The following is an 11,953-nucleotide window of genomic DNA, read 5'->3' on the forward strand; positions in this document are numbered from 1 at the left end:
TGATTGTCCTCCTTCCTGGTAAATAATAAGATTTAATATGTGGTCTCCCAGCATGTAAAATACAACTGTCTCTGTTTCTAAATGTACCTAAACACAAATCTAATGCAGTAAAAGTAACACAGCAAAGATTATTTGATTGCATCTCACCTAGGTGGCTATGCTCAAGTGTCCTATTATGGTGTATGTGTCTCAGGGATTGTGTGTTTAACCCATGTTTTCCTGACACAAACACCTGCAATTAAAGCAGACAAATGTATTCACAGATTGTTTGCGTCTGAGAAATTCAGCAGACAAAGACAACGATGTGGCAGAAGCATCAGCATTACAATCAGTCATTTTAAGTTCATAATAAACTCTCAGGAGTGATCATTTACCATCATTTTTGTCAACAGTCAAGTCTTTATTAATCATTAGTGGTTCCATTGGAGACACCAGACAACAGCAACAAAAACAGAGCGGCATAGAAACACTAAATGTACCATAATGAAGAAAAAAAAACACCCAGAATCATTCCAGAATTAAACAAATGGAACAAAAACTGTTTAAAAAGATTGTCAAGTGAGGTGAAGTAAAGATGGTGGAAGCTGAAGCTCTTTTACAGCAGCGAGCTCAGCAAATCAATACAACAAAGATCTATATCTGGCGAGAGCGTTTGGCAGAAAACTATGACGCACATTGTGAAGTTTTTTTTACTGTGAAACTCTATTATGTAAATACATCAATCTAGAACTTAATTCTGCAGTTGTTTTTGTATTCACTTCAACTGCTTATCTACTTTCACACTTTATATTGAGAGTATTGACACATTTGCATATAGTATCGGTTGGTGAAGTGCAATTTGCATTGCTTTTATTGAAGTTCACAGTAATGTTGAAATGACTGAACGCGTTTGAACCTGGCAACTATCCACAGTGAATGTCATTAAGTTTTCAAAGCATACATTTACCAATATAAGGATGTCTGTGCTGCAGAATACAAATGTGCTTCGAGTATGATTTTAAGTGTTCCTCCACGGCAACAATAAACCACAAGTAGTGCAACATCTAAAGACGTCTCCATGCAATATGTATAACCCATCCACTTGAGCCACATTGAAACAAATATTGCTGAGATGTTGAAACCAGAAAAAAAAAAAATTATTTCTTCATCTGTCCACCGGATTGGTGGAAAGGAGCACCATGTCTGAGCGGACCCAAACAGTAAAACGTGGGAGGTGAAGAAGAAGAAGAAGAAGTGGGAAGTCATGCTCATGGGGAAGGAAAGTACAACTTTATGGAATAACACAGGGGTCACGTTTGGATGCTTGGAGGGGGTCCAACACCAGATCTGTGTGTGTGTATGTGTGTGTTTGTGTGTGAGTTTTTGCTTGATTGTAAATCACACTCATATTTGTATTGGAAGTATCAGTGTGCCTTATTCTGAGTGACCGTGCCAAACGAATAAAATCATAATGCTCTAAAAAGAGTGTGTCACCATTGTACCAAAAAAAATACAAAGGTTTTCATTCATGCCAGTGTGCTCACACTCTCAGTCATACACATACACTCGCACACACTTGAGATTTGAAACCCCACACCAGCCACACTTTGTGCACAAAGTCAAGCATTCAGCCAAGGCTGGTGATGTTGGAGCGACCACCAGGGGGTGCTACAATGCGGTGGCCAGAGCGACGAGGGATGTTGTCATCAATCTGTGCACCTGAGAAGTAAAGATTTATTAATATTAGTATTGCACCTTTACATCTCTGTTATCCATAAGATGTGGATATTTAGAGTTTGCTAGATTTCAGAACGTGTTTTTTTCCTGTTACCTGATAGGCTGAAGTTGGACTGGTGAAGATTGCGTATTGGTGGTGGCTGGTGAGAGGTGGGGGAAGTTTTGGCGGACGGCGCAGGAGTGATGTATTTGGGTGTAGGAACAACGTCATACACAGGGCCGTCATATATCCCACGAGTAACGCCCTGTTTGCTCTTTACCTGGATGGAAAATACACAGAGACACGAGCAAACCTATTAGTCATTCTTTAGAAACAAATAGCCCATTAGTCAGGATGATACAGGACTAATTGGCTCATTTGTATATTTTGCGTGAATCATCCCCAGTGGAAACAGTGAGAGAATTATGGCTGCAATTAATGATTATTTATGTAATCAATTAAGCTGTGTATTCTTTTTCCTCTTTCGATAAAATGATGAATTGTTTTGTCCATAAGGGTCAAGAAATAGTGAAGAATACTTATGAAGTCACTTACTTTATGTTTTCTATTATTAAATAGTTGACATTACTTTCAAGAAATCTGTTTTACTTTGACATGAAAGTGTCTTTCTTGTAAATTCTTGCAGAAAAAAAAGAAAAAAAAAGTTAAATTGACCATGATTTAATGTTAAAACACAATAAAAGAGGAAAACTTCCAAAGGGGGTGAATAGTTTCTATAGACGATGTGTATTCTGACCACGTTGGAAGCTAAAGGGGGGAACTACAAAACTCTGGCAACTGAGACTTCTTCAATTTTTCATATGACTCGGAGGCCAGCGTTTTTTTTCAGGATATATATATATATTTTAGGTATTTCGAAGAAATGTTGAGGCCAGCAAGAGCGGGCAAAGTAGAGAAAGCATGCAGAGAAGAGAAATGTAGAGAAACACATTTCTGAAATGTCTCATTTACGATACTGCCTCAGAAACATTTTTTAAACCATTTTGCATACTTTACCTGATTCCTGAACTTTACACGCTGGTAAGCATAGTCAGGGAAGGGCTTGCGCGGAATAAATCGACCGGTGCCCTGCTGAGTCTGCAGCTTGCCGTCTTCATAAACTACCCGACCTTGACTCAACACCAGCGCCGGACCTCCACGACACTCCAGACCCTCAAAGATGTTGTATTCTGAAGCCTGTGCAGAGAAGGAGAGTGAACAAGACAAAGAAAGGTGGAGAAGAGGAAATAAATAGAAGGAACACAAGAGAGTTCTTTGATTTCCTGCTCTACAGCATCCACTTTTAGAGCACTGATACCCTGCACTGCTGAGGCCCGCTGTGCTATTTGAGCAAGCATTTTATCAAAAGGCCTTAATAGATGCAGCAAAATGCTGCATTTGGGAAGATGGGGGATGAATAAATGGGAGGCTTGGGGCATATACAGGGAGCGACAGTGTGAATAAGGGGGATGGGTACAGAGATGGTAGCACAGAATGGGTGTGGGGTGAAGGGGGATTATAACCTAAAGCCGGCACCAGTCAGGATTAGGCCCCTTTGAGACTGGCAGAACAGACTGAATACATTAACTACTGTCAAATATTGTCACAGTATTGTGTCACATTTCTCAAGGCAAAATTTCACCTTTGATGCCTTTCTCCTGAATTGAAATACATCATTTATCTTGAAATTTAAATGGTCAGTTTTGCCAAAATTTGATATATTTCCTCATTTACCTTTAGTGGTATCTTGTTATGCAGATAGTTTTGCTGTTATTTGTAAAAGCTTTCATAGTCTCTCGATGTGATTTCTGCTGCAGTCCAAATTAAAAGGGAGGTTCAATTGTGGTGCTCAAAGGATTAGAACAACCATGTCCTGATAATCCACAGTCCAGAGTGTGAACACTTTTACTGAAGCTACTTTCTGTTGAAGGATGGCTCTTTTTCAATGTCATTTTCAAAGGATTTTGTGTCATTTCTGCAATGTGAAGTTCCTCTTACCATCATTGTTTCAACAGAGAAGAAAGTTTTGATTTCACACTTGGTAAAATGTATCAAATTTCAAATCTGAGCCAAAACAAAATATATCACTTGAGGTAAATGAGAAATTGCATAACATACCAGCATCCTTTAAGGAGCTTTAATATATAACGTAATGCATGCATTGTGTTCACTGCACCTGTATGCAATATGGCATCATAGTGCACAAAGGCTTGACTGAACTAACTTCAAAGTACATTTCAGGTTTCTCTTAACCTCCTATGAGCTTTCATTTGTTTTTTATCCTATTTCACACTTAACTGTCTCCCATGAACCCTTCCTCCGTGCAGTCTTTCTCCCCGCCCCCCTTTTTGTTCATTGGTTCTGCTCCCTCCACAGCTGATTTACTAATCCCCATGTTTTCTCTCATGATCTTTCCTTTCCCTCTGCCCTATTTCTTTTTTCTTCTTTTCTTATTGTCCTCACCGACTGCTGGAGTTTGGCAGTGATGGTTTTGACTCTGTCAGGGTCCCAGATGACGATGTCAGCGTCAGAGCCCACGGCTATCCTGCCCTTACGCGGGTACAGATTGAAGATTTTAGCAGCATTGGTAGACGTGACTGCCACAAACTGGTTCTCATCCATCTTCCCCATGGCCTAGGAGACAAACAAATGGATGTTTAGGATGGTGCACAAAAACTCACAGGTACACAAAAGATACAAAACGCCACACATGCCGTCATTGCTCACCACGGCCTTGTCCCAGACAAAGCCCATTCTTTCCTCCACTCCATTGGTTCCCTCTGGGATCAAGGTGAAGTCGTCTCTTCCAATTGCTTTCTGTGAAGTGCTGTACGCACAGTGAGAACTGCCCACCACCTGGAGGTCACCGCTGTATCAAAAAATAAAATGAAATCATAAGCATATCCTCAACAGTGCAGTGAATAACCTGCAAAATACTTGGATGTTTCCTGCAGAGTTTTGAAATGTGGGGAACTACTGAATGGAGGGAATTCAGGCTGTAAAAATGACTGCAAAATCAGCTTTAAAAAAATGCTCATAAACACAAAGACAGAAGTTTCTACAATTAGCCACCAGGTGTCCTCATTGAGCACGTTAGTTAAAGTACAAGTCATGTAGAGGCCTGGGGCAGAAAACCAGCCTGCTAGACTAGTCAGAATGGTGCAACACAGCTGCAGTAGCTACCAGTCCCTAAAGCATTTCCTAGACAACATAGAGCTCCACCGCATTATCAAAAAGCCAGCAATCCATGCACTCACTTTACCCTTTTAATATACAAGAGGCTGAATCTGACTGATAGAGAGCTTTGATTACAGTCATTTCTGATATAAGGCCTTTTATTCTTTGGTTAATTACAGTAATTACTCTGTGATAGTGAGCTGAGAGATCATCACCTTAATGCCAGCAGAGTGCTTATTATGGAAATAATGGGCCTCACTTAAAACCACGAAGAAGTGGTTTTTCTTTTGTTCACGTCGCTAAAAAAGAACCTAAAAATACACCCTGTTGTTTCAAGAGAGGCTTCGGTACAACAGCAGTATCACACCACCGGCGTGACAGCATGGACCCGCCTTTAGAAGCTGGAGGTTGCACACGAAAGGTAGAAGAAGAGAGGAGGAGGAGGAGGAGGGAGCCACTCGGTAGCCAAGGCAACAGATGATGAAGGATTCTAGTTCCTGTGCTATTTATGGAATCGGGGCCAGTCAAAAGTGTACAGCTGTAAGTTTTGTGCATTATGTGCATGTGAGGGTGTGTGTGTGTGTGTGTTTGAGGTGAGAAGTGAGGCGGGTTTTGTGTGGAGCCCTTCATCCCTCTCTATGATACACAGGGATTATAACTCAACATACTATTATCACATACTTTAAACCCAGTTAAAGTGCTTTCTCAATGATTATAAAGTCCTTTATCTATAATTAAGTGTCCCTCACCTTCGCTTTTTTTCCTTCCCTGCTTCTCTTCATACACTTTCACCTTCTCTCCATCTGTTTTTCTTTTCAACTGAGGCTCATCTGACATTGTACGTTACACTAACAGTTGTTTGTGGCATGAATACTAAACAAATATGTGAGGGTAAACAGCAAGAGTCAGATGCTCGCAGGTGTCTGCTTTGGTGTCATTTGGCTGATTTGCATTTCACATTGCGCAGAGGTTATAGCTAAATTAAGAACTTGATCTGCCCTCACTCTGCATTAATTAGAAAACTTTTTACATGTTTTAGTGTTTAGGAAGGATACTGCAGGCTACATGTTGTGTCAGACTTCATTAAAGATAATTTATTTTGGGGAAGCACTGGGATCTTGCATTAAAAGACATTTAAACTTGAGACGTACCAGGCCAGCAGTGTGTGGAGATGGTCTGGAGTTGTTGGGTCAGGACTCAGAGGTGGAGATGTCACATAAGCAGCCGCCTTTGCCCAATTTTTGCTCCAGTAGTGAGAGCCATCAGTGGCCAGGCTAGCCGTAATTGGCTCCCCAAAAACTACAGAACCTGTGTAGGATGATAGCAGAACAGTAAACTTCCGACTAAAAAGAAACTGAAACCCAGAGAAGATCTATATATGATGAAGCACCTGGTGAACAAAAGTAAGAGAAGGAATAGAAAGCGACAGTGGCTGACCTTTCCTCCGAGCCTGAGTGATAGTGTCGGCTGCACTCTTGCTCATCACCTTTGTGATGTAGACCGGACAGTTCACACGGTTACCAAGAGTGATGGCACGGAACACCGCCTCAGCCTCCAACTGCATCGAAAAGGAATAAAGAAGGGTTAAAATCTTAAAATGATAGACAAACTGATTAATAGTGAGGGTGTGCGACAATTACCTCTTCAGGACGACTCAGAGGGTGGCCTTCAGGGCCGGTTATTCCCATTCCCAGGATTTTTTTTTGTTCCTAAAACACAAATTAAAAATGCTTCAGAATTATCTGCTTGCAGCATTATATACAGCACCTGTCAAGTCATGTTTTAGTGACTCTGGGTGGTACAGTGAAATATCTCATGGCCTGTCACACTATCAAAATATAAAGGTATGCACTGTAATCGTAGTGCGCCAGTGCATCATGGGGAGTTCATGCTGGCCTCAGTTACTGTGCTTCTGACAGAACAGAGAAATTAAGATAAAAACCAGACATTGACCTCCTTCCTTGTGTTTTACATCACTGTGAGCTCTCTATAGAGTTGGTATAGTTTTTCATCACCCACCTCCCTATTTCCATTACAGTTGGGTTAACAAGTACCTCATTATCATTCATCAGCACCCTCATTATCATTCATTACTCTAATTTATCTTCACATACATCATGACTTCTGCCATAATTGTTCCCCTTAATCTGGACTACCGTCTCCATGACCACGACTAATACTTGTCATCACTGCTGCCGGCATTATCAGCACCTTCACCCATACCATCTTAATCACCATTACATCATCATCATTACTATAATAACAGTCAACAGTAATGGTAGCCTTAGATAAACCTGTCATCCTAAGCAGCTGCAGCAGCAGCAGCATTAATCCTCCATCTCTCTTCTCTTCCTGAGAGTTATGTAACAAGAATATCTCTTAGCTGCAGTGCAGGTTAGAGGGAACTGTAAAGGTACAGAATTGTAGCACTTACCTGAGCAATCAGGTCTCCGTTTTCAGCATGAACTAATACCACAACACCCAACTGCTTCAGAAAGGAGAAAGCCTCATACAGCTGTAAAAATGATGGGTAAAAAAGCAAAAGAGAGATTAAAAGTTAAAAATTTACACATTTGCATTAGGAAAACTAATGCAGTATTAGTGATTGTTGCAATTAGTGGCTGTGAATCACACCTGGGAGTCTGTCATCTGGTACATATCCTTATAAGCCATGTACACTTGAAAGGAGTTGATACCTGGCAACAGCAGAAAGAAAGAACAAATGGCTTCAAAACACAGCAACAGAATAAACGGAAACTCAGAATTATAAAGACAAATTGTGAGCAAAATACAAAAACTGAGTAACAACCTTGTCTCATGTACAATGCAATGCATGTTTACATCTGACATCTGCTCCAAATAATACAATCCAACTTCGTTTTCAAAGAAATTGGTCACACAAGCAGCTGCCTTGGCTCAGACGGTGAATTACTGTGCAGCTGCCCCAAAAGAAAAAAACATTTGTTTTTACTTAAAACAGATTACAAGCAAAATTTGTTCTCCGCCACCATGACAGCATCATAATAGGAACAATGCTTCTCCCCTGTGCTTCACTATAAGAGGATTCAGCACTTGGCCAAATTGTTTCTAAATCGGTCCCTATTGTTCTTGTGAAATGTGTCCAAACGAGGGATTGAAACAAGAATTACAGCAATTACAGCATCTCTGAAATGTTATAGAAGCACAGGAAAACTGGTTTACCTTTCTCCTGCACGAGCAGCTCCAACTCGTCTTTGACAGTCTCATTCCACTGGGGGATGTCGACATGCAGAGAGTAATCGCAGCAGGCCTTTTTATCTGCAGCCTCCTGCCAGCACTCAAATGCCTCCAGCAGACTGTCCTCAGGCTGAGGGGTCACGTGGTCGACTGAAAGGCAAGAAGGGCCAAAAGTTAGGATGCAAAAAAAATGTGACGACTATTTTGCAGCACTTAAACTGTAACTGAAATGCACTGCATGTGTTTAAGCACATGCACTCACTGATCATGGTGGTGCCCCCGGCGAGTGCAGCCTTGGTGCCCTGCAGGAAATCATCAACAGGCTGCGTGCCCAGGAAGGGCTTCATCAGACAGGTGTTGACATCTATACCCCCTGGTATTACCATGCGGCCATTGGCCTCAATCACCATCACCCCCCCTGGAACGACCAGATTCTCCCCCACCTGCCTGCCAAAGACCAGACACACGAAGAGACAAAAGGATGGGAGGAGAAAGGCAGAAATAAGGAGGAGATAATCAGAAAAGATGTAGAGCAGGAAAATATATAGAGATGTGAGTGGAGAGAGAGGAGAGTATAAAGTATAAATTGTGACTACAAATTATTTGGTGGATTTTTTATGTCTGTGCAGTTCTTGACATACGCACTTGATGAGCCCATCCTCAATGTAGACGTCTGCATAGAAAGACTGGTCATCATTGACCACTCGCCCTCCTTTAATCAGCAGCCTTTCATTCTGCAGTGGAGAATTACAGGAAGAAATAAGAGGAGGGAGGGAGATGAGGGGTTGAATTTAGGCCTGACATTTTGGTATATTGCACAATCACTTATGTAATGCATGACCTTATAGCTGTATTGACATCGTGCAGTGGAGGGTTGACAGAAATGCATTGTCACACAAGTGCCGTGCATGGGTGGGGCCTCAGTGAAATTAATATTAGCTGTCATCTTCTTTTACTTAACTGCATGTAGAATCTTTTTTTTTTTTTTTTTAGATTAAAATCAAATACTTAATATTTAGAAGCCCCAGTGCTGAAACAAGCACGCTTTTGTCAGACCACCATGTGTCCACACCCTCCACCACCATGTAGGGTGCCTGGCAACAGCATTAGGAAGATGTTAGGTCTCCATGGTAACCAGTGATCATCCACGGTTTCACATGATGATAGCTGACAGCTTGCTGAAATCTCAGCGTCTTCAGCCATAAGGATGTTTACATAAAAGGGACAATATGCACACCTTCTGATGCATTGGTTTAACCCTGAAATTAGATGCTCAGCTGTAGTTGACCTTGGGTTAATTTGATATTATTCTGATACCACACAATGTATTATGCAGAATGCACGTTTCAGTATAGCTGAAAAGAGTTCACACAAATCTAATCTCAAACCTCCATGCTGGTAAAAGCAAGCAATTGTTTTTTGTGCGATTCCTGATTCAACCGTCACGTCAACCGAGTTAATCCCTGTGACAAGCGACGAGATTACACAACACTGTCCACTACACCAGGAGCGAGAGTACGCGCTCGCTTTGACACACAAGACAGACAACTGTCACCTCTCTTCGGGTTGCGATTTCACACAGGAGCAACATGAGAAGGCCGTCTGCACTTTGCTCTTCAGTAAGAATTTAATCCCCTTTGTGTTGGCGTGTGGAGCAGGGATTTGCATAGAAGAGAGCTCCTCCGGTTGTCGGTTGACCAGGCCGGGTCTCTTACCGTCAGATGGGGGATGCTGTTCTTTCCCTGGAAACCGCTCCCAGACATCCTCTCTCCGTCGCTCTGGCCCCTCCGGCTCTCAACTCAGAAGCCGATCTCGATGACTCCGGCGCCCTGCGCTGCTCTCTGCGCCCCTTTTGTCTCCCCCCCGATACGAGTTGAGTATTGTTTCCGTGTGAGAGAGACGGAGAGCGATGAATCCGCCGCCGCACGGCTGCGTCAGGTTGCGTGGAGCGCGCACAGCGAAAGACAGGTGACGGTACTTTGCGTGCGCGCTTGCGGAAAGCGTGCGTCTGCCCGGTGGTGTTCCCGGCGCAAGACAAAGATGGTGAAGCGGCAGCTATGTGGAGTGTAGCGCCCTCACACCTCCCAACACACACACATAGGTTCAACAGCTCACGTGAGAACACAACAACAATACGGCGCGGGGAGACTGAGAGTCGCTGTCCAGATCAGCACCACAGAAGGAATCATGTCACCGCGCACACAGGCTTCTTTTGCGTCTTTTGAAGAATTTGGTTTGAGCTACACGCAAACCCAAATAGGCAAACTGCAATGCAGCACACAACTTCATCATTTATGCAGACTGGAGCATTTGTCAGAAATTATTCAGGAGACAGCTCAGGCTTTCCAAAATAAGCCCACACAGTAGAAATATGAATGTAAATATTTATGTCACTTTTGTCAGTGAAAATAATAATTTCTGTTCTTTCTCAAAGTGAGATGACAGTTTTCCACCAGCTGGGCGTCTACTGCTGCTCGTAACGCAGCATATAAATGACATTTATTGAAAAGATAAGCAGATGAACCAAGGAGCACCCTCATCATTCTTACCTTCCCATCTGAGCCTTCCTTTACCGATGAGAATCTGACCTCCACACCGGTCCGTGCGTCCTCTGTATCCTCGGGTGAGTTGGTCAGTGACCCCTCCCGGGCCTCGCTGGACGTCTTACCGACGGGGTCACCGGTGTCCAGCAGCCTCTCCTGGCTCCCGCTCCTCGGGGTGCGGCTTCCTTTCCTCCCCACCGCGTAATTATCGAAGTCTATGGTCTTGCTCTCAAACGCGCCTTCCACGGAGCTAAACATCCCGAAGCTCTTCCTCTGGTTCGGCCCAGTGGTGATCGGTCCCGCCAGGTAGACCGGTAGCTCATCCTCTCGGTTCCACTGCCTTCTGCAATCAGACATCGCGGCTTTCCTCTGGGAGGCTCAGTCTTCCCCCAAATGTGAAGCGACTGAGACAGCTTTGCTTGTTTTTTTGTTTTTTTTACGTCTAACCGGGTCACAGTCACGCCTCTCCAGGCAGGCGCACTCGTTCGATGCTGTGAACTGTGAGAAGCAGCTCTCTTCGGGCAACCTAGAATTCCTCCATGATGCAGTGCTCCAGTTTTGACAGGGCTGGTGGCGTGTCAGTGTGCACTAATTTTGAAGTGAAGCAATGCTGTAAGAGGTAGTAACCACACCCAGAAAATACGCGAATGAAACGAGAACAAACGTGGGGTTTCTGTGCCCCTTTGTGTCTTGTCTCTTGATGTGGGGGGTTGTGTGTGAAGAGGTCACACCATCTGCGGATTAAACCAGCATGTGTCATCTTTTAACCCACATCTGGGGGGAGACACGCAAATGGTCCGTGTGCCTCCGGGGTTGACTGCTGTTGTGACACACTAATGTAAGACACTGGGCTTCGCTGAGAGCTGCCTGCCTCTCGGATCAGGCTGCCCACTGGATTCTTAAAGTGCTTTTTATTTCCACTGGCCAGAGTCTGACCTGTGGGCTCTGCTCATGGCGTGTTTACTGATGTGCGCCGAGGCTCAGGACTAGAATCTTGTGCCAGACATCAACAGATTGTCCTTCACATGGTCCGTAGGGATTGTTGGAAAGGGCGAAAGAGAGAGAGAAGCTGTGGAGCTACTGTCTTTCAGTACTCTAGCAGGTGGACAGTTCCCACCGGAGACATGAAGCATGAAACACAGCAGCAACACATCAGAGTCTGATCCCTCAGTGCACATAAACACACACTGTGCAGAATACGTTACGAAAAAAACACATGTGAAAAATGGCCTTTAGAGCACACTGTATTATTCTAGTTATTACTATTTTTAGTATGTTGTACTAATAAGGGGAACAAATGGACAAATCCTGTTCTCACTGT

General features: G+C 43.3%; 1 protein-coding gene across 2 annotated transcripts; it reads right to left on the reverse strand.

The window, feature by feature from the left end:
- Positions 1-1,606: 1,606 nt before the first annotated feature.
- On the reverse strand, positions 1,607-10,989 carry crmp1 (collapsin response mediator protein 1). 2 transcript variants are annotated; one of them, XM_008276023.1, is made up of 14 exons: positions 10,639-10,989; positions 8,735-8,823; positions 8,352-8,536; positions 8,075-8,239; positions 7,508-7,569; positions 7,308-7,388; positions 6,514-6,582; positions 6,311-6,431; positions 6,025-6,181; positions 4,424-4,565; positions 4,160-4,330; positions 2,714-2,893; positions 1,811-1,976; positions 1,607-1,698 (listed from the first exon to the last, which is right to left on the reverse strand). In XM_008276023.1, exons 1-14 carry the CDS (start codon positions 10,987-10,989, stop codon positions 1,607-1,609), a joined length of 2,031 nt encoding a protein of 676 aa, XP_008274245.1. The 2 variants fall into 2 exon arrangements, with proteins under 2 accessions (XP_008274245.1, XP_008274246.1); XM_008276024.1 differs by lacking the exon at positions 10,639-10,989 and adding an exon at positions 9,805-9,852.
- Positions 10,990-11,953: the final 964 nt, after the last annotated feature.

This window comes from Stegastes partitus, unplaced genomic scaffold (genome assembly GCF_000690725.1).
Source record: "Stegastes partitus isolate 25-593 unplaced genomic scaffold, Stegastes_partitus-1.0.2 Scaffold63, whole genome shotgun sequence".
Classification (NCBI taxonomy): domain Eukaryota; kingdom Metazoa; phylum Chordata; class Actinopteri; family Pomacentridae; genus Stegastes; species Stegastes partitus.